At 50.6% G+C, this 21,481-nt stretch overlaps 1 protein-coding gene across 6 annotated transcripts; it reads left to right on the top strand.

Annotated features, from left to right (window-relative positions):
* The first annotated feature begins 1,067 nt into the window (after positions 1 to 1,067).
* On the top strand, positions 1,068 to 20,243 carry REC8 (REC8 meiotic recombination protein). 6 transcript variants are annotated; one of them, XM_084808683.1, is made up of 19 exons: positions 1,068 to 1,299; positions 3,101 to 3,169; positions 3,892 to 4,034; positions 4,239 to 4,314; positions 5,414 to 5,528; positions 5,664 to 5,745; positions 6,664 to 6,740; positions 6,884 to 7,019; positions 8,128 to 8,191; positions 9,126 to 9,217; positions 10,236 to 10,324; positions 10,438 to 10,581; positions 11,328 to 11,394; positions 12,617 to 12,765; positions 13,322 to 13,370; positions 18,237 to 18,297; positions 18,411 to 18,521; positions 19,132 to 19,238; positions 19,888 to 20,243. In XM_084808683.1, exons 1-19 carry the CDS (start codon positions 1,196 to 1,198, stop codon positions 19,977 to 19,979), a joined length of 1,827 nt encoding a protein of 608 aa, XP_084664809.1. In that variant the 5' UTR covers positions 1,068 to 1,195; the 3' UTR covers positions 19,980 to 20,243. The 6 variants fall into 6 exon arrangements, with proteins under 6 accessions (XP_084664809.1, XP_084664811.1, XP_084664810.1 ...); XM_084808685.1 differs by lacking the exon at positions 1,068 to 1,299 and adding an exon at positions 1,372 to 1,494; XM_084808684.1 differs by lacking the exon at positions 1,068 to 1,299 and adding an exon at positions 1,519 to 2,991.
* Positions 20,244 to 21,481: the final 1,238 nt, after the last annotated feature.

Genomic DNA, 21,481 nt, shown 5'->3' on the forward strand with positions numbered 1-21,481 from the left:
GGACCTCAGTTCCCACCAGCCCTAGCTAGCACGGCCAGTAGTCAGGAATTCTGGGAGTTGTAGTCCAAAACATTTGGAGAACAGCAGGTTGCGGGAGGCAGTACAAATAAAATGGCTGAGGTGGCCTTGCCCTTTGTTTTCTGGCGACTGGCTGGCAAGTAAGGTGGCCTTAAAGGGTGTTTAAAAGGGACGGGACTTAGATAAATCCATGGAGGATAAGGCTACCAGTGGCTACTAGTCATGATGGCTATGTGCTACCTCCGGTATCAGAGGCAGTGAGCCTGTGTACACCAGTTGCTGGGGAACATGGGTGGGAGGGTGATGTTGCACATATGTCCTGCTTGTGGGCTTCCCACAGGCAGCTGGTTGGCTACTGTGTGAACTGAATGCTGGACTAGATGGACCTTAGTTCGATCCAGAGTGGTTCTTTTTATGTTCATAACTAAAAAAACACTGACCAGGACTATCCCCCTATGTACTGTCAATTAATGACTCCTACATTTTAACTGTTTATCCATTGTTATCACATTATATCACAGTTGATTATCATTTCTGGCCCTAATGGAACCCCTTAATACATACTTAAAACTCTTATAAGCGGTTAAACCCTTTTTGGCTTTATCTAAATTAAATTAAAACTAATTTGTAAAAGGAAAACAAATCCCCTGTGCACAGTTTTTTTCTTCTTCTTTATCATTTGTTTACAACCTTTTATTTCCCGCTCTTCCTCAGAGGAGCTCAGGGCAGCTCACATGTCACCCCTACACACACCCTTGCCCTCACAACAGCCCCGTGAGGTAGGCTGGGCTGAGAGAGAATGATGGACCCCAAATGCTTGAGTACATTTTAATTGTTAATACTTTATTAGTAATCACTTTGTAATTTGAATTTTGGTGAGTGACTTTTCGTTTATGGAGAGATGGTGATTTAACACTCTGCCATCAACTGATACGCTATTCTCTCTGGGATTCCTGAGGAGAAACTGGAGGGAAAACCGCCCTTTCCCTGTGATTGGACAAGCCCCTGACCAGCTTCCTTCACCTCATTGGCCACGCTTGGCAGTGGGTGAGGTCGGTTGGCGAAGAACTTCCAAGAAGGACGGTAACTACCATTTATTAACGAGAGAGAATGTTGCCTCGAACCTATTGGCTAGAATTCTGAGGAGCCTGCGTGCTTATTGGCCCAACCCAGTCTGATGGGCAAGGAATGGAGGGCAGGGGCGTGTATGAGAAGCAGTTGTTTTGGGACACACCCTCTACATGCAGCGAAGCTTTCTGATTGGTTGGAATCCTGTGGACGGTAAGGAAGGGGAAATTCAGCTATTTGATTGGCTGGAGCTGGAGAGGTAATCAATGTGTCTCCAAGCTGGGAGAGAGAGTTTTCCACGTGGTTTCCTATGTATTGATTGGCTAAGCTGGTGAAAGGAGGGAGAGATTTTCATTGGCCAGGACCCCAGAAGACAGTAGTGATTGGACCGGAGGAATTCTTTTATAGGCAAGGCTGCGGGGCGGCGCTTTCAGTTTGATCCCGGGAAGTGGAGGGAGGAGGAAGTGTGGGGTCGTTATAATTCTGCATGTTTTTAGTTCCTTTAGGAGCATTTTGCTCTTCTACAAGTTTTGCTTGTAGTAGTAGCCCCTACTGGTGCTGAATCAGTTTCACTCCACTTAATTCATATATATAGGACCCAATTAATTTCCTGGAGGCTTATTTAGTGCTAGGGACCTATAAATTACTGGTATGGGTTGCATTATAGCCCCTTAATGGTGTATTGCCTTATTAATTAAACACTTTCCCCCTGGGTTTTCAATAGTATCTAAGCCTAGTGGGATCCAGGTAATTTAAGGGAATCAAACCATTCTCCTTACCTTGAGGCATCTCTCTGATCCTAACGGTATCGCAGCACCCGGTGGCTAAAATTTTCTCCATTATAAAATGGCCTGTGTCTAGTTAGTAGAAACGTTAATTATAACCCCTGCTCCCTGCAGTTCATTATTGTGTTTGAGATCCTGCTTATTTATTTGCCCATTTCAAATACTTTTGCTACTACCTTGATCTTAAAAGTATATATGTTTATTAAATCCTCTTTGATAAACTGAACTTAGAAATTAATCCAGTATACTTCTGTCTCTTAACTGTTTAGATCTCCAATTAGCCATATTCAAGCATTGTTAATTAATTGTTGCTTCAAGAATTGCTGATGAATTCCTGCTTGTATGTTTGCTTATTCTGGCTAATTCCTCTCATTAATATATAAACAGTAGTCCTTGCTGATAACTATATTTTCCTCCCATTAATTAAGATCATAAGAGTTATTCTTAATTGTGTGTTCCATTGGGGTTTGACTATTCCTTTCTTAGAGAACACATATATTAGTTGTGACCAGTCTTAATTGGTTTCTAGATTGTAATGACCCCCCACAATGGGCCGTTTTAATTAATATCTCCACTAAATGGGCCATTCTTTGCTTGAATACATTTCTTGTCTGACTGCTCATTTATTCAAGTTGCCTGTGTCATTACACTACATTCATAAAAGTCACCTACAGCACCCACTCCTTTGGCAGGTCACTGTGTCAATTGGACACGAGGATTGAACTGACTTGATAGGCTTCTGTCTGCTTCACAATGAAATAACTCAAATTACTTTTAGGGGAGAAAAGTTCCCATCTTCATTGTGGGGCTCCAATGCTGAATCACTCAGGTTTGTGGAGTTAAGGAAATCCAGCATTTTGCAGGTTAGTTGGGACATTACTAAATTTAGGAAGAACTGCAACGCTTGAGAAGTGAACCCAAATAACAACTGTATAATATAGTGCCTTGCACCTGGAAAAAGCTCATCATTTGTGGGGGGAACTCACTCTCCCCCTCCCCAAGAGTTTAGGGGTATCAAAGTCACACAACCTCACTGCCAGAAAAGAACGAGCGACCATTCCACCATGTTCTATTACCCCAACGTTTTGCAACGCCACACAGGATGCTTTGCTACGATTTGGTAATGACTTTGCTTTGTGGGGGCGGTGGAAAGGGGGTTTGATTGTGCAGGCAGGGCTTTGTCAGCTGCCCCCCAACTCCCCCCATGCTGACGCTCCTGTGCCCCCCAGGTTGGCAGCGACTGGCGCAACCAAGCTGTTGAAGCGAGAGTACCTGAAAGTCAACATTCCACAAACCTGGTGAGCGGTGGCAGCTTGAAAGGACAACATGAGCAAGAGATGGAGATCTGGCAGGGGGCTGGAAGGATTTTTAAAATATTTTTTTAAAATATGGAAGGATTGGTGAAGGGAGTGAAGCGTAGTGGTGGAGCACCTATTTGCATGCCAAAGGCCTTACGTTTTGTCCCTGGCATGTCCAGTTAAAAAGTGAGCCACTACCAGCCAAACACTGAGCTAGAGGTAGCTGGACCTGATAGAAAGCAGCTTCGTATACTTCGCTCTTGAGGGTTAACGGCAGAATCAGCAGAACAAACCCGGCTCATGGGTGACTGACAGCCATGCAGGTGCCACGGTGTCCTCTCTGCCCCTCTATCCTTTCAGAGCGAGGGAAGAGGAGACACTGGCATTTCTTCTGTTACTTCATGGTCCAGACTTTGTGTATTTCTGTTATCATGCACATCCAGCTTGCAGGGTTGTTGTTTTTACAACTATTTATTTAAAAAGCAAGGTTCTAGCCCTCAAGATGGGCAAAGATTGGCTTGAAAGTCAGCCGCGATGCCTGGCAAAGCCTCAAAATGCAACTGGAAGGCAGGGAAGGAGCAGTACTGGTGCCTTAGTTCTTTGCACATCCCCAAGGCAAAGAGGGCCAAATGGATGGAGGAGTAGCTAGGAGAAAAAGCTAGCTGAAGCGGAGCGCAGCTCAGACGGGTGTAGTGTTGACATCTGTTTCCCTCTCTCTGCAGCGAGGAGATCATGGCCTTCATCCTTGTCCGGGTCCCACCACCCGTGCTGGGTGCACCCCGGCCCCGATTCTCTCTCTACCTCTCAGCTCAGCTGCAGTACGGGGTGATCCTTGTGTACAGCCGCCAATGCCAGTATCTTGTCGGTAGGACCCCGTCCAGCAACCTGCCCCTTCGGCCTTTCCTGACAACACTTTCTGCTTCTTCCTGGCCATTCTCTCCTTCTCCCTTAGTATTTAAAAAAATACTTATATCCCCTCTCCCCCACCCCGTATGTTTTCCTCCTAAATCCCCCCCAAGGGCCCTGTCGCCCTGATCCTGTTCTGATTCCCTCCCCCCACCCCTTTCAGAGGAGATCCAGCACATCTTGGAACGGCTCAACCGAGTGCAGCAGCAGATCCGTATTGACCTGACAGATCTGGAACAGTGAGTGATCGCCTTTCCCTGCCACAAGTGTGGGGCAGGGGAGTGATTTACACCCTGCTTAGCCTTAGATTCTTGGAATGGCTGTGGGTGAGTCGATCTCCTTTTGAGCCTCAGTTTCCAGTTCTGTACACAGAATAATTATTACCTCATTCTCAAACGGGGCGGTGGTTGTGATTGTGCTTTTCAAACTGTGTTTCCAAGGAGCCCTGGGTGTGCACCCAAGAACACATCCCAGAATCCTTTGAGGTGGTTCCATGGATGAAAGTTGACATCAGAAACAGTTATAGGTTTTAACTGTGCAAGTTTTTAATGTTGTAAAGCCGCCTTGAGTCCCAGTACTGGGGAAAAGGCGGGATATTACTATTATTAATCATCATCGTCAGAGGCTTATCTGCTCATGTTGATGTTCAAATGCTCCTGGTGTGACTGTGGTAGGCTAAGCTAGTGGAGAAGAGTGTGACCTGCGAGCCTGGAAGTCCACGTTTCCAAATTTTGCCTCTGTCATAAGCTGAGTAGGGACCTTTACAGAGCCACTGTCTCTTAGCCTCCCCTGGAATAAGTGTATCGGCCAACCTTAGAGGGTTGTTGGGAGGATTACTTAGAAAAGTTCTTCCTCAACCTGGGTTTTCAGTTTATTTTCTAGCTGGTGTTGTAGTTTAAAATTTTGCACCGCTGCTAGCTTCTGTTTGGTTATGATGTTTATTTTTATATTCTAATTTCAAACTTTTATATTTTATCATCTGTATTTTATTTTCTTGTATTTTATGGTTTTAATTGTTGTGAACCACTCAGAGAGCTTCGGTTATTGGGCAGTATAAAAATGTAAGAAATACACAAACAAACAAACCTGTTGCCCTCCGGATTTGGTGTTGGCCATGCTGGCTGGGCATGGGAGCTGTAGTCCAACACTGCATCTGGAGGGCCCCAAGGTGGGGAAAGGCTGCTTTAGAATTATGTATGTGAGGCTCTCTGGGAGAGTCCACGGCTTTTGGGGATCCCTTATGGCTCACTACTCAGGAAACTTATTGGGTGTAGAGCGGTATATAATAAATAAACTTAAATGGGTTTAATCTTTTCTTTCTGATTTTCCTGACCCCAGGCCAGGGTTGCTGCTCCCCGATCAGCTGGCCCTGATGGAAGCGCTAGAGGAAGCCCCTGACCCCTTTTTCGGAATGATGGAGCCTGTGCTGCCCAGCCCTGTATCCATTCCGCACGTAAGATGGGTCCCCTCACCTCTGTCCCATGCATTCCCTCTGCTCCCTCTCTCCGCGGTTGGTGGATCCCAGCTTCCCAATGACGGATCAGGAAAGCAGGTGATGTTCCATCCCTTCCTCATCCACCTTTTCCAGGTCCGGTGCATCCTGGAAGCGCCTACCCCCGAAAGAAGCCCACTGGAACGATCCCCTCCATCTCCCCGGCGTCAAAGGGCAGGTGAACCAGGAACTGGGAGGCCGAGAATGTGGGTGCAGTGCTGGGAGCTGTCCAGCCAACGGGGCTCAGGCGTTTGTCTCCCCAAATGTTAAGGCAGAGACCTGGCTCATATGTAACTGATGGGCTGTCAGGGGTGAATGGGGGACAACCTCCAATTGGTGTGATCGGAGGTGCGGACCGATGGGTTGTTTATGGACTGAGCAACCTAGTGGTTAACCCTATGACAAACACGGGCTAACCACTGGGTTGTTTAACCCATAAACATCCCAGCAGTCCAGGTGCATGCATCATGCTCATAGCCTGCGACCCGGCTGTTCCTTCAAAGTGGAAGTGGCAGGTGTGTGGGAGGCAGTGTGCCTGCTCTCTCTTGCTCATGCATAGCAGTCCATGGGTTGTTTAATCCACAGGCTCTCCTTAGGTGAGAACCAGCCCAAACGGAAAGAGGGTTTGTCTTGCAAGATGGTTGCCAGCTCCTGAACCAGAAATGGTGCCTGTCACCTTGATGTCTCCCACCTTGGGCTCTGCAGAGGCCCAGAATGCTTTGCTGCGTCAGAAGTGGCGCCCTGGACCCAAAAGTGCACAGATCCCTTAATGTTGTTAATACACTTATAGGAGTTTTGAATGCAAGGTTTGTGTATCCTGCACGCAGCAGCCGAAAACACGGCCCCGGTAGTCTCAGCTTTTTTTTTTTTTTAAAGCAGCAAACACAAAGCAAGTGTTTAGCTCTGAAGGCTGCAGAGTTTGGCTTTCAAGCAGCCTTCCCTGACCAGCAGGCTGGCGATGATGGAAGTTGTGGCTGTGGTCGGCCACATCTGGAATGTCCCAGGTTAGGTGAGGCTGTTCTAGGCCAAAAGGCAGGGTATGAATCAAGTGAAGAAGGAACTAAGTAATGAATCTCTGATTCCTGTCGCTCTAAAGGAGAGCCGCTCATGATGATCTCTCCAGAAGCCATCACCCTCAAGGAAGCTGAACCCATCACGCTGCTGATGATTGAGGTAAGACGTCTGCCTGGGTGGGAGGTTAGGGGTGAGCACATGGGGCAAGCGGCTGGTTGTGTTACCCTGGATGAGTGTGTGTGGCGGCGGGGTGTGGGGGGCACGCACAAGAGACCCCCAACTTCCTTTTCTGCCTGCTGCAGGGTGAGCGAGACCTGCCTGAGATCACCGCGCAGGAGATCGACATGCTGGTCGAGCAGGAGGGCTTTCTGGTGCCTGGTGAAGAGAGACCCCTGCCGTTGCCCCGGGTTTCTCCCCGAAAAAGACGTGCAGAAGAAGGTGAGGGGAGAGGAATTGGGGTGGCCAAACTGTGTCCGGGGGGCGGGGTGCTGGCTAAGGAGCACGACTGCACTGCACAAGCCTGGCCGGCTCTTCTCCTCCAGGCAGAAGTTCAAAGCGCTGGCAATCCTTGCAAAACGGGAAACTCCCTAGGGATGGCCGCCTCTGTAGTGGCCTCGTACATCCTCTGAGACCCATAAGTGGGGAGGAAGAGTCGTGGCTTGGTGGAGAAGCCGTGCCTTGCATACAGAGGTTCAGCCCCCCAGATCTATCCAGGGGGAAGGGCTGTGAGCACCAGCGCTGGGGAAGACCCCAACTGGAGACCCGCGCTGACTCAGGCAGCTTCACGTGGCCATTGGGGGGTGGGGGGAGCCTCCCTGTGTCTATACCAGCCTCCCTGTGTCTATACCAGCCTTTGTTTTCTGTGTCTTCTCCTGCTTGCTGGCGATGATGGGAGTGGGAGTCCAACATATCTGGAGGGCTCTCAGCTGGGGGAGGCTGGTATACTATATCAGAGGTGCAAAGATGGGTGAGCATCCAATGTGAACCCAAAAAAGAGGATCATCTCAGGGTGCTGGACAAGGTTTTATTAGTAAAAAACCAAATGCATTTCGGCCTCTTTTCTGTTATATATTTTTATAAAAATTCTTATGTATTTTTGTGTTGTCCTCTCTCATTTTATTGTTCTTGTTACAGCCCCTTGAAGAAGGCCTCATAACAAAAAAGAGACCGAAACACATCTGGCTTTTAACTAATAAAACCTTGTCCAGCACCCTGAGACGATCCTCTTTTTTGGTATGCTATATACCATCCATGGTGCTTCAGAGAGGGTACAAAGAAGGCTGTCAATCCACCCCCTCCTCCAAATCACAGAACTTGCTCCCTCAAAGTCTTAGCCTTTCCTGGAAGCCATAAAAATTCCGGAAAAGAAGCGTTCTGTAGTTTTATCTTTCTCAGAATGGCTGTCAAACTTTCAAGGACCTGGCGGCTGTTACAATATGCTGCTCTTTCCATTGCTTCCAATCTCCCCATCACACCCCGCCTTTGCATCCACCTCTGCTCCCATCTTTCCACCACCTTCCCAGCTCTGTTTCTTCCTCTCTTCCAGAGCCTGTGGAGGAAGTCAGAGAAGGGGAGCCTTTCGTGTCCGTGGGGCCATCACCTCCCACACGGTAAAGGAAGGGGGGGTTGTGGAGAGCTTTAGAAAAAGTGGACAAACCTGGAGATGGCATGTTTTGCCCTTTCTCCAGCCTCATTGGGCTGCTAATAAATCAAAAGCCCTGGGAGGTCCTAAGCAAAGACCTTCTTTTAGAACAGGGTTTTGAATCTCTTTAGCCTGAGGTTGAAAGAAACCTCTTTCTGCCTTTAGTGGGCCAGGCAGAATGCAAAGGGGGCAGCTTAAAATGCCAAAATCCCCACCTTATTTTAGCTTCAAGGTCTTCTTGCCAGCACCTCAGCCTTCAGAGAGGCATTTCAACCTTTTAGAAGGGGGAAAAACTGCACAAAAGCTGGGAAACCAGCCAACAATTGGTGGCTGGGGGAAAGGGGGCCGGCCCGTCTGGGGAACTGTGGAGGGCTGGATTTGGCCCATGGGTCTGAGGTTGCCCTCCGTTGCTTTAGAACATGACTCCTGCCCCCCCTGCCCTAGCCCCCCTGCCCTAGCCCCCCTGCCCTAGCCCCCCTGCCCTAGCCCCCCTGCCCTAGCCCCCCTGCCCTAGCCCCCCTGCCCTAGCCCCCCTGCCCTAGCCCCCCTGCCCTAGCCCCCCTGCCCTAGCCCCCCTGCCCTAGCCCCCCTGCCCTAGCCCCCCTGCCCTAGCCCCCCTGCCCTAGCCCCCCTGCCCTAGCCCCCCTGCCCTGGCCTCACCCTATGGCCTCACCCTATGTCTCTTCCACTCTTGAAATTGAGACTGCAAGCTCTTCCGGACAGGGAACCGTCTGTTTCTCCTTGAAGTGCCATACGCATCAATAAACACCCTGCGAAGACTGACACACATTTTGTTCCATGAAGCTTTGTAGGCTGTGGCCCATCTCATCTGGTATGTGCCAGTGGCTGGCGCCACGGGAAACGTGACGCCAGCACCAAAATGAACCCCTTGTATTTCACAGGGTTGGGGAGGAGCTGTCAGCTGCAAGGGAGACAGGACCCCTGTTGACGGAGGAGACTCGGCTCCTGGCAGAAGCCCCTTTGCTACCTTTGGGTGAGTTGTCCTGGTTGCTTGCAGGAAGGGGAGGGCCTGGACCCTCAGGACTGGCCAGGGGCCCCGTTCCGTTCGTGTAAGCTTTAAACGGGGCTCCCTTTGTCTGGAAAGGTTGGAGGCTCAACGGGGAGTCTCACTCTGTGTGCAGAAGGTCCCAGCTTCAGTCCTCCTCAGGAACTCCCAAGCTAGAAATGACAACGTTTCTTAGCTTTATAGGCTGTAGTGTGTGGATGTGTGTAAAAATTGGATCAGGGCCATGGCACCAAGGGGAGGCAGCTTAACAGGGGAGTTCAGCCAGTGAAGGCACCACTTCCCTGCTTTTAACTCCCCCCGCCCCGCCCCGCCCCGCCCAGCTGCTTTCAAGGATGAAAAGCAAAAGTTTGGGTGATCTGAGTGCAGATTTCACCTGCATCTTGCCCTCCGGCCTGGGAAATGTTGTTGCCAGTCAGAGCAGCTGGCTCTGGGCTAACCAGACTTAAAAAAAAGACATTGTAGAGCTGGAAAAAGTGCAGAAAGGGGCAACTAAAATGATCCAGGGGCCAGAGCATATCCCCTATGAGGGAAGGTTACAAGGGCTGTGAGTGTTTAGCTTGGGAAAAGGGTAAGTGAGGGGAGGCAGGATAGGGGGGTACAGAATTAAGTATGGTGTGGGGAAAGTGGGCAGGGAGACAATGTTCTCCCTCTCCCATAATACTAGAAACCAATGGGGCAACCCATGAAGCTGATTGCTGGGAGATTCAGGACAGAATCCTGAATCTCCCAGCAATAGTGGTGGTGGGGGGGTTTGATCTGTGGGTCAAGCCACTGTCCTAGGAATGCGGGGGTGGGGGGAGGGCTTTTGACAGCATTGGTGGTGCACCTGAAAGTGCCATTGTCTTGCACTCAGGGTGGTGAAGGTTCTGGCACCATTTGGCTGAGCCGGATAACTGATGCCCAAATGGTGCTGGGAAGTGGCTGATGAAAGCATGAGCCTCTCTCTCTGTTTTCACTAACCTAAAGCCTTGCTGGTTCCCTGTAGAGATGACGCCCATTCTGGAGGGACCCCAATTGCTGCCTTCGCCCCCCATAAGTCCCAGACTAGAGCGCCGCTCGCCACTCAGCCCTGAGGTAAGAGGAAGGGAGGCTGGGAGGGAAGGTCAGTTCTCGACCTGGAGAGAACTGTTGCAAGGTGCAGGATGAACCCCGCAGGATCTGCAGGAAGTCCTCTTTCCCCTCTCCAGCTCCGCCTGCCTGAGTATGAGCCGTCCCCATCCCGTCCCACCAGGCGGCGGAGGCAGCTGCGCTTCCTGGACCCCGTGACACAGATTTCCCGTGAGGATTTCCAGAAACAGATCTTGGACCCGCAGACCCAGTGCCAGCCCCTGGTAGGTGTCAGAATCATTGAGCCTGCAGGGTTAAATTACCTATCAAACTTGCTTCCGTCCCACCCTGGATTAATTCCAGCGTTGGGGGGAAAAACATGTTGTGATATACAAAGGTGGCATGGATGTGTTTTTGATGATGGGCACACAGACTGGACAACAGACAAAGGCTAGAATTTGGTACAGGATGTAGAAGGCATGATCCTGAGAATTGTGGCACACTTAAAAACAGACTTCCCCTTTTGCCCCTTTGCAGATGTTCTGAGGGTCCTCCCCCTTGACCAGCCTGAGCCTCTGTGAACATTCCATGCATGCACATCCACTCAGCCAATCGGGGGTTGGAGGCTTCCACACCACAAGCGTTGGTGTGGAACTTGGTGGTCTTATAGGCCCCTTCCAACCCTCCTGTTCTATGACGCTATGAGGCAGCATAGATCTGAATTGCATCCTTCATGGAAGTCGACAGAATTCCATCTTGCCTTTGTGCAGGATTGTGGCCTCATTTTCTTGTTGGGCACCCTCTGCTTCCAAGAAAGCCAGGTCCAGGACCTGAACAAAAGACTGCTTCCCAATCTCACTTGCTCTCACTCAACTTTCTCCCAACCTGACACTTTCCTGATGTGTTGGACTACAATTCCCAGCAAAGCTGGCTGGGGTGCTGGGAATTGTAGTCCAACACATCTGGAGGCCATCCGGTTGCAGACAGGCTGCTGCAACTGATACTTGACTTTTCCCCTTCCTCCGTTTAGGAAACGGTCCTGCTGCCGCCCAAGAGGCCGAAGACTCCGGCAGAGCTTCTGGGAACTCCGACGTACGGTGAGCTCTTCTCTCTGGCTCTGTTCCTCCCACAGTCGTGGCCGTACCTCTCCCCCATCCCCACCCCGTGCGGGAGGCAGAGCGTGTTGCTGTGCATCGTTGCCCAAGGACAAAGCAGGTTCTAACCCGAAAGGGTGGGAACAGCCCAAGGAGGCGGGAAGGAAATGTCTCGGGTGCCTTGAAATCTGGATTGATACAGGCGCCATTTGTGCCAGCCAGCCTGTGGAAACCGAAGTGGGTGGCGGAGGCGGGGAGTGAGAGTTAATCTCTCCTCCTCTCCCTGGCCGCTTTGAAGTCACCGTTCTTCCCCACGTTAACTCAGCCCACGATGACAGGAAGGCAGATGGCCTAGATCAGGGGTGCAAAAAGTGTGGTCCACCGGTTTGCATGCGGCCTGCCAAGCCATGTCTGGCAGCCCGCCAAACCCCCTGCATCTGCCAGCGCAGTGACACTCCCTAGTTTATTTCGGATCTCTGGCGAGAGATGTGAGGTATGCCAGGGCCTCCCTTGCTACTGCTGGGCAGAGATCAGAGATAAACAGTGAGTGCTGGGGTGGGGAGATGGCTGCGGTGACCCTGGAAGGACCTGCGACCCCCAAGCAGGCTCGACTGGCGGTGTGTGCATCTTCCTCCCTGCAGCCTGTGTGTGTGTGTGTGTGTGTGTGTCTTGGACTCCACCCCCCAGCATTCCTAATGGGTGGCTGTGTTGTCTGGTGCTGATGGGAGTTGGAGTTGGGAGTCCAGTTGAATCTGGAAGGCTACCAGGTTGCCCATCGTTGTCTTAGCATCTGAGGGAGCAGCCCCTGGCTGCAGGTTGAATTGGGCGTAAGTGCATGTCAGTCGCGACACTCCCGAATGTCGCGACTGACATGCAAATGAGGCACTCGGGCTCCTCATGCCTGTCGGGGATTTTAGAGGAAACAGGCACCACCCTGGAGCAGTCTAACATCCCTTAGATTTTGCAATTCATTTATTTTTAAACAGAAGTGCTGTGTTTTTGTTTGGCCTGCTGGTGCAAGAGTTGCTGCTGAATGTGCAATTGTATGCTTTTTGTGTGTTGGGTTTGTTTGTGTGTTGTTTTTAATGCTGTGCACACTTCGCTGGGATCCCTTATTGATGACGGGCAGTAACTGAGTAAATAAGAGGACGCTGAATTGCCGGAAGGATTGGGCCCCCGCACCTCTCTTTTTGAGAGATGTAAGCGCTGCCTTTCACCCTCCCAGGATGGACGCATCCCACCCTCCACGGCCTCTGGGCCTGCTGTGCCAACCTCCAGCGTGTGGATTACGCCAGGCAGCGAGCGTTGCAGGAGAAGGAGACACGGAGAGCTGAGGAAGACATGCAGAGGGCCGAGGTTCCCAGCGAGCTGGAGGTGAAGAGCCAAGCCCGAAAGCTCTCAAAGGGGGAACCCCTGTTGCTGTTGGCAGCCGGAAACGGTGGCTCCTCTCTTAGCCCCTCAGCACATTCACACAGCATTTAATGGTAGTTCCTACACCTGTCTTGCCCAAACCTGGCACCCTGCAGATGTGTTGGACTACAATTACAATCATCCACAGCATGTACGGTCATTTTGCCCAAACTGTCCTTCCCTCACGAAATTGCTAGCTCAGCCTTCCCGAACCTGGGGCCCTCCAGGCTGAGGGATGCTGGGAGTTGTAGTCCAACATATCTGGAGGGCCCCAGGTTTGGGAGTGCTGTGCCAGTTTGTTATGGGTTTAATGTTAAGGTAGTCTATGAATTTCCAGTGACATCACAGCAGCTCAGCCAATGGAGTAGGGGAGTGGCTCACAGGTAACAGCTAGTTCATTTTTCTAACCTGCTCATAAACTTGCACACTTCCTCTCTGTTCCCCTGTACCTTCCAAGAAGCTGGTCCCTGCTCCTCATCCCCCAATGCTGAGTGCTTCCTTCTGTCTTTCCTTCTTGCAGGAACTGCGAGCGGCTGAAGAACCGAGCGTACCAGCCGTGGGCTCATCAGGTGGGTAGAGGGGCTGGTCTCCCGAGGACACCTGGGGCTGAGCCCGTCCGCTCCCCTTCTTCGCAGCACTGTTGCATAAGCAGGGTGCGGGCACTGCTGCAGCCGGCTGCAAGTGTTGTTCCAAAACTACTAACCCAGAGCTGTCGAACCTCAGCTCTGCTGCCCCAAGCCGGCCCCCCAGGCTTCCTCGGATGGCCGCATCCCTTTCCCATGACTACCAGTGGTTTGGTACTGTGGCATATGCCCTGGTTTGGAGATTCTCTCAAACTGTATTATCAATACGTTGCCAACCACTGATCCCCTGTTTCCTGTGTAATACAGTCAGATTTTTCCTAAAACCAGATACCACCTAAGAGCAAGTGCAGTACTTTACTCTTGATGTGGGGGATACAGAACTCTATTTCTTAAGACGCGCTCCCTCAGCCAAGAGTTGTGTTTTTGTCCTTTTCTACAAAGCATAACAGCACTAAATGCAAGAGCTCAAGCACGCATAAGTTCAAACACACGAAACAGTAACGTTCTTAAACCAGGCTTCTAAGCAGAGTCAAGAACCTTCGCGAGTTCCCAGTGATCATGTCAAGCTTGTCAGGTTGATTCTGCAGGCAACAAGCTGGGGGTAGCTAACCCAAAGTGAAAGCGCCCACCGTTGCGCCTCTTTTATATATATTTTTGGATGCCATAAGATATGTCCAAACTATTTCATTACAGTTTATATTTCTTATCCAAGAATTCCAAAGAGAACCTTTCTATTTTAAATTGTCATATGTCTAAATAAGATTATCGAATTTTGAGGCTTCTTATTGAGATTAATGCACATACCAACATACTTATCCAAACATTTTAGCTTTCTTTGACATGTTACAGGCATGTTTTTGACACAAGCGTATTTCCTAGACATCATCCTGTCTTGTGAGCTTGTTTTTCTTACATATTTATGGTCTGGGATGAGGTCTCTTGGTCACTTACCTGATGACCCATCTGGCCTAATAGTTTTGCAATACCCTACTAAGTGAAAGTCGTAACCCTAAACTTAACATTGACACCTCCTTATCTGGATTCCTTTCCAATCAGTTGTTGTTCAGTCGTTCAGTCGTGTCCGACTCTTCGTGACCCCATGGACCAGAGCACGCCAGGCCTTCCTGTCCTGCGCTCTCTCCCGGAGCGTGCTCAAGTTCATACTCATTGCATCGGTGATGCTATCTAGCCATCTCATCCTCTGCCATCCCCTTCTACTTTTGCCTTCAGTCTTACTCAGCATCAGGGTCTTTTCCAGTGACTTTTCTCTTCGCATTGGGTGACCAAAATATTTGAGCTTCAGTATCTGTCCTTCCAATGAGCACTCAGGGTTGATTTCCTTTAGGATGGACTGATTGGACCTCCTTGCAGTCCAGGGGACTCGTAAGAGTCTTTTCCAGCACCACAGTTCGAAAGCATCGATTCTTCAGCGCTCAGCCTTCCTTATAGTCCAGCTCTCACATCCATATGTTGCTACTGGGAAAACCATAGCTTTGATTAGATGGACCTTTGTTGGTAAGGTGATGTCTCTGCTTCTTACTATGCTGTCTAGGTTTGCCATAGCTTTCCTCCCAAGGAGCAAGTGTCTTTTAATTTCATGGCTACAGTCACTGTCTGCGGTGATCTTGGAGCCCAAGAAAGTAAAATCTGTCACTGCTTCCATTTCTTCCCCTTCTATATGCCAGGAAGTGATGGGGCCAGATGCCATGATCTTAGTTGTTTTAATGTTGAGTTTCAAACCAGCTTTTGCACTCTCCTCTTTCACCCTCAACAAGAGGCTCTTTAGATCCTCTTTGCTTTCTGCCATTAGGGTGGTATCGTCTGCATATCGGAGGTTGTTGATAATTCTCTCAGCAATCTTAATTCCCACCTCTGATTCATCCAACCCGGCATTTCTCATGATGTACTCTGCATATAAGTTAAATAAGCAGGGTGACAATATGCAGCCTTGTCGTACTCCTTTCCCAATTTTGAACCACTCGGTTGTTCCATGTCTGGTTCTTACTGTTGCTTCTTGACCCTCGTACAGGTTTCTCAGGAGACAGGTAAGGTGGTCTGGTACTCCCATCACTTTCAGAATTTGCCACAGTTTGTTGTGATCCACACAATCAAAGGCTTTAGCGTAGTCAATGAAGCAGAAAGAGATGTTTTTCTGGAATTCTCTTGCTTTCTCCATGATGCAGCGAATGTTGGCGATTTGATCTCTAGTTCCTCTGCCTCTTCGAAACCCAGCTTGTACTTCCGGTAGTTCTCGGTTCACATACTGCTGAAGCCTAGCTTGTAGGATTTTGAGCATCACCTTGCTGGCATGTGAAATGAGCGGAATTGTGCGGTAGTTTGAACACTCTTTGGCGTTGCCCTTCTTTGGAATTGGAATGTAAACTGACCTTTTCCAGTCTTGCGGCCATTGTTGAGTGTTCCAAATTTGTTGGCATATTGAAAGCAGCACTTTAACAGCATCATCTTTTAGGATTTTAAATAGCTCGGCTGGAATACTGTCATCTCCGCTAGCTTTGTTGTTACTAATGCTTCCTAAGGCCCACTTGACTTCACTCTCGAGGATGTCCGGCTCAAGTTCAGTGACCGCACTATCATGGCTATCAGGGACATTCAGATCTTTCCTGTAGAGTTCTTCTGTGTATTCTTTCCACCTCTTCTGAATCTCATCTGCTTCTGTTCGGTCCCTGCCTTCTTTGTCCTTTATCATGCCCGTCTTTGCATAAAACGTTCCCTTGAGATCTCCAATTTTCTTGAAGAGATCTCTAGTCTTTCCCATTCTGTTGTTTTCCTCGATTTCTTTGCATTGTTCATTTAAGAAGGCCTTCTTGTCTCTCCTTGCTATTCTCTGGAACTCTGCATTCAGTTGGATATATCTTCCCCTTTCTTCCTTGCTTTTCGCTTCCCTTCTTTCCTCAGCGACTTGTAAAGCCTCATCAGACAGCCACTTGGCTTTCTTGCATTTCTTTTTCTTTGGGATGGATTTAGTTGCTGCCTCCTGAACAATGTTACGGACCTCCGTCCATAGTTCCTCAGGCACTCTGTCTATCAGGTCTAATCCCTGAAATCTATTCCTCACCTCCACTGTATATTCATCAGGGATATGATTTAGGTCATACCTGAATGGTTTAGTGGTTTTTCCTACGTTCTTCAATTTAAGCCAAAATTTTGCAAGAAGCAGCTCATGATCTGAGCCACAGTCAGCTCCAGGTCTTGTGTTTACTGACTGTATAGAGCTTCTCCATCTTTGGCTGCAAAGGACATAATCAATCTGATTTCGATATTGACCATCTGGTGATGTCCATGTGTAGAGTCGTCTCTTGTGCTGTTGGAAAAGAGTGTTTGCTATGATCAGCGTGTTCTCTTGGCAAAACTCTATTAGCCTTTGTCCTGCTTCATTTTGTACACCAAGGCCATGCTTGCCTGTTATCCCGGTGATTTGTTGACTTCCTACTTGAGCATTCCAATCCCCTATGATGAAGAGGACATCTTTTTTTGGTGTTAGTTGTAGAAGGTGTTGTAGGTCTTCATAGAACCGATCAACATCAGCTTCTTCGGCATCAGTGGTTGGGGCATAGACCTGAATTACTGTGATGTTGAATGGTTTGCCTTGGATTCGTACTGAGATCATTCTATCGTTTTTAAGATTGTACCCCAGTACTGCTTTTCCCACCCTTTTGTTGACTATGAGTGCTACTCCATTTCTTCTAAGGGATTCTTGCCCACAATAGTAGATATGATGGTCACCTGAATTAAATTTGCCCATGCTTGTCCATTTTAGTTCGCTGATTCCCAGGATGTCGATGTTCAATCTTGCCATCTCATGTTTGACCACCTCCAGCTTACCTTGATTCATTGATCTGACATTCCAGGTTTCTAAACAATATTGTTCTTTACAGCATCTTTTCACCACCAGACACATCCACAGCTGAGTGTCCTTTCGGGTTTGGCCCAGCCGCTTCATTCTTTCTGGCGCTACTTGGAAATACCCTCTGCTCTTCCCCAGTAGTATATTGGACACCTTCCGACCTGAGGGGCTCATCTTCCGCGTCATCTCTTTTAGCCTTGTGCTACGTTCCATGGGGTTTTCTTGGCAAGAATACTGGAGTGGGTTGCCATTTCCTTCTCCAGTGGACCACATTTTGTCAGAACTCTCTGCCATGACCTGTCCGTCTTGGGTGGCCCTGCACGGCATAGCTTATGGCTTCACTGAGTTACGCAAGCCCCTTCGCCACAACAAGGCAGTGATCCATGAAGGGGCTTCCAATCAGGAAAAGGCTGCTAATGATCTATTTCTAATGGCCTGGTAGAATTGTGTCTCATCTGGCAAACTTCAGAGATGAGATGTTTTAATTATTCCTTGGTCAGAAGGCTATACTGGGTGGTACTAGGCATTGGAATCTCATTTTTAATTCCGGAATTCTCTTGGAGGCATTTGATTGTAGAATTTCCTAATTGAGCAGCAGAGGTAAGGGCATGCAAATGTGAAAGATTTGCTTGATCTGCCACAGTAGCTTCCTGGCTTTAGCACAGTCCCCCCTCCTCTAAAATGTTGAAATGCCCCCCAAGGCTTAGTGGCTGGCAGTAAGAGCTTTTAAGTTAAAATAAGCTGGTGTTTTTGGCCCTTTTTTGCCTTTGGTTCTGCCCCTTTTGCCTCAGCCCAGCCCACCACTGGAATGTGGCCCTCAAGAGCTTCTCTAGACTGGCCCTCCGGCCCTCCGGCTGCTAGAGGTTCTCTGCCCCTCCCCGCCTCAGCCAAATGCCCGCCACTTCTCCCTCAGACCCTGAATCTCCCCTCCATTGGGGCCATCCTTGAAGCACGCAGCCATATCTCTTTCTCGCTCCTCCTTGCAGAAATTTCCCTCGAGACGACCGAGGAAGAACTGCGCCCGAGCTTGGTGGTAGCAGAGGAGAGGTGAGGCTGATCCGCCTGCCTGCCTTCTCTGGCCCCAGATGAGTTTTGCCTCTTGTCCCGGGGGTTGCGTGGGTGACCTGCTTCTCTCCTGCGCCTGCCTTCCTCTCCCACAGGATCCTCCTGGAGCCGGAGGAAGCGGCGCTGCCCGCTGTCCCTGAACTCCCAGAAATCAGCTTCGAGCTGCCGTCGGAGAAGGACGTGATCACCCTGGACTACGTACGCAGGTGTGGCGGCACTTGAAATTTTCCTGGCCCTGGCTTGGGGTGTTGAACCTTTTTCAGCTGGAGGGCTGCATTCGGTTTGGGAGGAGCTCTCGGGGGCCGCCTTCCAGCGTGGGCGGGGCATGGGCAAAAGTGCCAGCATATTGGCGCTTCAGGTTCTTGCAGCCAGTAACTGAAGCCGTAGGATTTCAGCCTTTGGCGTGGGAAAAAACTCCATCCAGTTGGGCGAAAGGGGGCAGGGACTGGGAAAGAGGGCACAGCCCTCTGGGGAATGCTGAAGGGCCAGATTTGGAGTCCAGGCAGGTTGGATTTGGGCTGAAGTTCTGCCCTAGAGAATCCAGCTCTGTTGAGGCTTTCTGGAAAGGACCAGCATTTCATTTTTTAAAAAATAAATAAAAACCCTCTACTCTTTCCAAAAAAGCGAATTGTCCTCTGCTGTGTGGGAGACAGAGGCATCCTGGGAAAGGGGTGGGTAGACAAAACACTGGAAGTCGAGGACTTTCTGCCTCTGCTGCTGCTTCCTGGTGACGATTTTGTGTCCCTGTCAAATGAGTGACCTTAGCCATTTGCGAAGGAAATGTTCCTGCAACCCGGACGCCTTTCCTCCTTGCAGGTTGGTTGCAGCCAGGCTGGAACAGGTTGGTGAGGTAGAGTTTGACCACCTGGTGCCCCTCACCGCATCTCGCGCTGTGGCCAGCCGGTTTTTCTACATGTGTTTGGGTGCGTATTTATAGATGAAGAGTATTTTTAGATCAGGGGATATCAGGGTGGCGGTTTGCATAAATATAATCAAAATCCAGGGCGCTATACGAGGCGGGAGACAGATGTAGGTGTGTGTTGCTGGACCGGCAGAAGTGGACTTCCTCGCCTCCTCCTGAGGGCAGGCCCTGGGAAATGCCACCCAGGACTCTGCCAAGTGGGGTGAGCTGGGGTGTCAGGGAGGGACCCCTCAAATCAGGCAGAGGGCCCTCTTAGAGCAGAGGAGCCTTTCCTGGAGTCAGCGTTAAGGACAGCAAAGACATAAAATAAGCAACTCACATTGGCAGACTTAAACTGGCCGGGCAGACTGAAAAGAATCCAGCATCCCTGCTAGCCACAAGTCTGTTGGGAGGATGCACCCCGCTGCAGAACCCTCCCTCCCTGGCTGTTGCATGATGCCCAGCAAGGGAACTTGAAGAGCCTTCCCCAAAGACCTTCCGGGACGGGCAGGCTGACAGAGAGAGAGGTGCTCCTGCCACTATTTGGGTTTCAAGCCGTTGAGGGCTTTAAAGACCGGTAGCAGCTCCTTGAACTGGGCTCGGAAGAGAATAAGCAGCCCAACTTGGACAGCATCCCTGAGCAATGTCCTTCCCTCCCCCCACCCCCACAGTGCTTTCTGCAGCCCAGTCCCTGCGCCTCGAGCAAGCGGAGCCCTACGCACAGATTGTCATCAAGCCCGGAGCCCGTCTCCACGTGTGCTAACAGCCAGGCCTCGCTCACACGGACCCACGCCGTCGGAGAGTGCGGCTGCTCCCAGCACGGAGGGGAATGCCGAGGCCTGCTCCCTCCGCACGAGAGGAGGCGTGATCCCGTTCTCCTGAGCGTGGGAGGAAAGCCGTTCATTTCAACTGGTTTGGGCATAAGGAAGATGCATTTGTAGATCCTGGTTACAAAAAAAATCCTCATAACTAAATAAAGCTGTTGGGTTTAAATACAAATACAGCTATATATTTCAGGGCAGACTCATTAGAAGCCTCCATCACTTTGAATTCCTGGCAGGCAAGAAATAAGACAGCCATGTCTTGCTGGGGCTGACAGGAAGGCCGCTGCTGTGCTGCGGCTTGGCCGTCTGGCCTCTGCCTCTGAGCTTCCGCCGCCTGTTTGTCCCTAGCCTCTGGTCGGCAGCGGCCTGGCCTGCCTTGGCTACTGGGGCAGGTGCTAGGATGCTTCCCTGCATGTTTAAAGGGTTGGCCGGACCAGAACCGGGCTGGATTGTGGCAGCAGAATGAGCAGAGCGGGCCTAGATGACGCTCCAGGCCAGCACCTTCCAGCAGGAGCGGCTGGGGATTGAAGCTCGGCCCTCCCGCACGTCCCAGAGGTGCTCGTTCCCAAGCTGTGACCCTCCTAGAAGCAAGCAGGCCTGAGGAACCTGTCTGTGCAGAGATGCACCCCTTCCAGGCCAATGCGGGGAGCGAGCTGCAAGCTAGTCACGGGCAAGGCCCCTGCTGCTCTTGCCACTGGGGGAGGGGGAGAGGGCTTCTGCCAGGGGTCTGAACCGAGCACTTGCAGAGCGGGCTCTCCAAGTTATGTCAGCGGCTCATGCTGGAGGGGGGGTTAAATCCAGATTTATGCTGAATCGGTGGACTTCCCTGCTCCCTCCTTCCCACAGCAGCCTCCCCAGTGCCCCAAAAGTGCTACACAGAAAGCACGGCGATCCTGCAGAATGGGGTTTGCTGGGGTGTGGGCGAGACGAGACCTGTGAGCGGAAGGCAGGCCTTGGATCTGACCTTCTGCTGGATGGGCGTTGGGGGGGGTGAACTGAGTGTTTTCCTCACCTGTGAACGCTCCCACGGCCTTGATGGGCATGGGCAGCTCTGCTCCATCCAGCAGGAGGCAGGCTCTTTCCTCATCTGAGTCTAGCAGGAGGGGCTGGCTTAGGGAGCACCTCGCACCTCCTACCTAAGCTGGGGTGGGCAACGCCAGCCGTTTCTGCACCCCCCTCCGCTGCACAGCTGGGATTTCAGCCGGACCACCACTTCTGGTGGGGGAGGGGGCAATGTGGACTCCGGGACCCTTGAAGCTGCCCATCCCTGGCCTACACAATACGCCTTTCAGGGGGCATCGGCCAGTCACCCTGCAGGGCGGGAGAGGGACCCTCCTTGTCTGGCAGACATGGAGAACTCCCAGCAAAGGAGCGAGCTCTGTTTCCTGGTCTTGGGAACAAGCCTCTGGGGCGTAATGAAGCAGGGCCCGTAGTCTGGGCT

The sequence above is a fragment of the Heloderma suspectum genome, chromosome 6, assembly GCF_057233095.1.
Source record: "Heloderma suspectum isolate Gila_16-S chromosome 6, 16-S_ref, whole genome shotgun sequence".
Classification (NCBI taxonomy): Eukaryota; Metazoa; Chordata; class Lepidosauria; order Squamata; family Helodermatidae; genus Heloderma; species Heloderma suspectum.

Bases quoted from the DNA above. Each gene is read 5' to 3' on its own strand.
- REC8 (XM_084808683.1), top strand. From the start codon at position 1,196: ATGGGCAAGGAATGGAGGGCAGGGGCGTGTATGAGAAGCAGTTGTTTT. The intron at 6,741-6,883 runs GTAAGACGTCTG...TGCCTGCTGCAG, and splicing joins TCACGCTGCTGATGATTGAG to GGTGAGCGAGACCTGCCTGA. The intron at 13,371-18,236 runs GTGGGTAGAGGG...TCCTCCTTGCAG, and splicing joins ACCAGCCGTGGGCTCATCAG to AAATTTCCCTCGAGACGACC.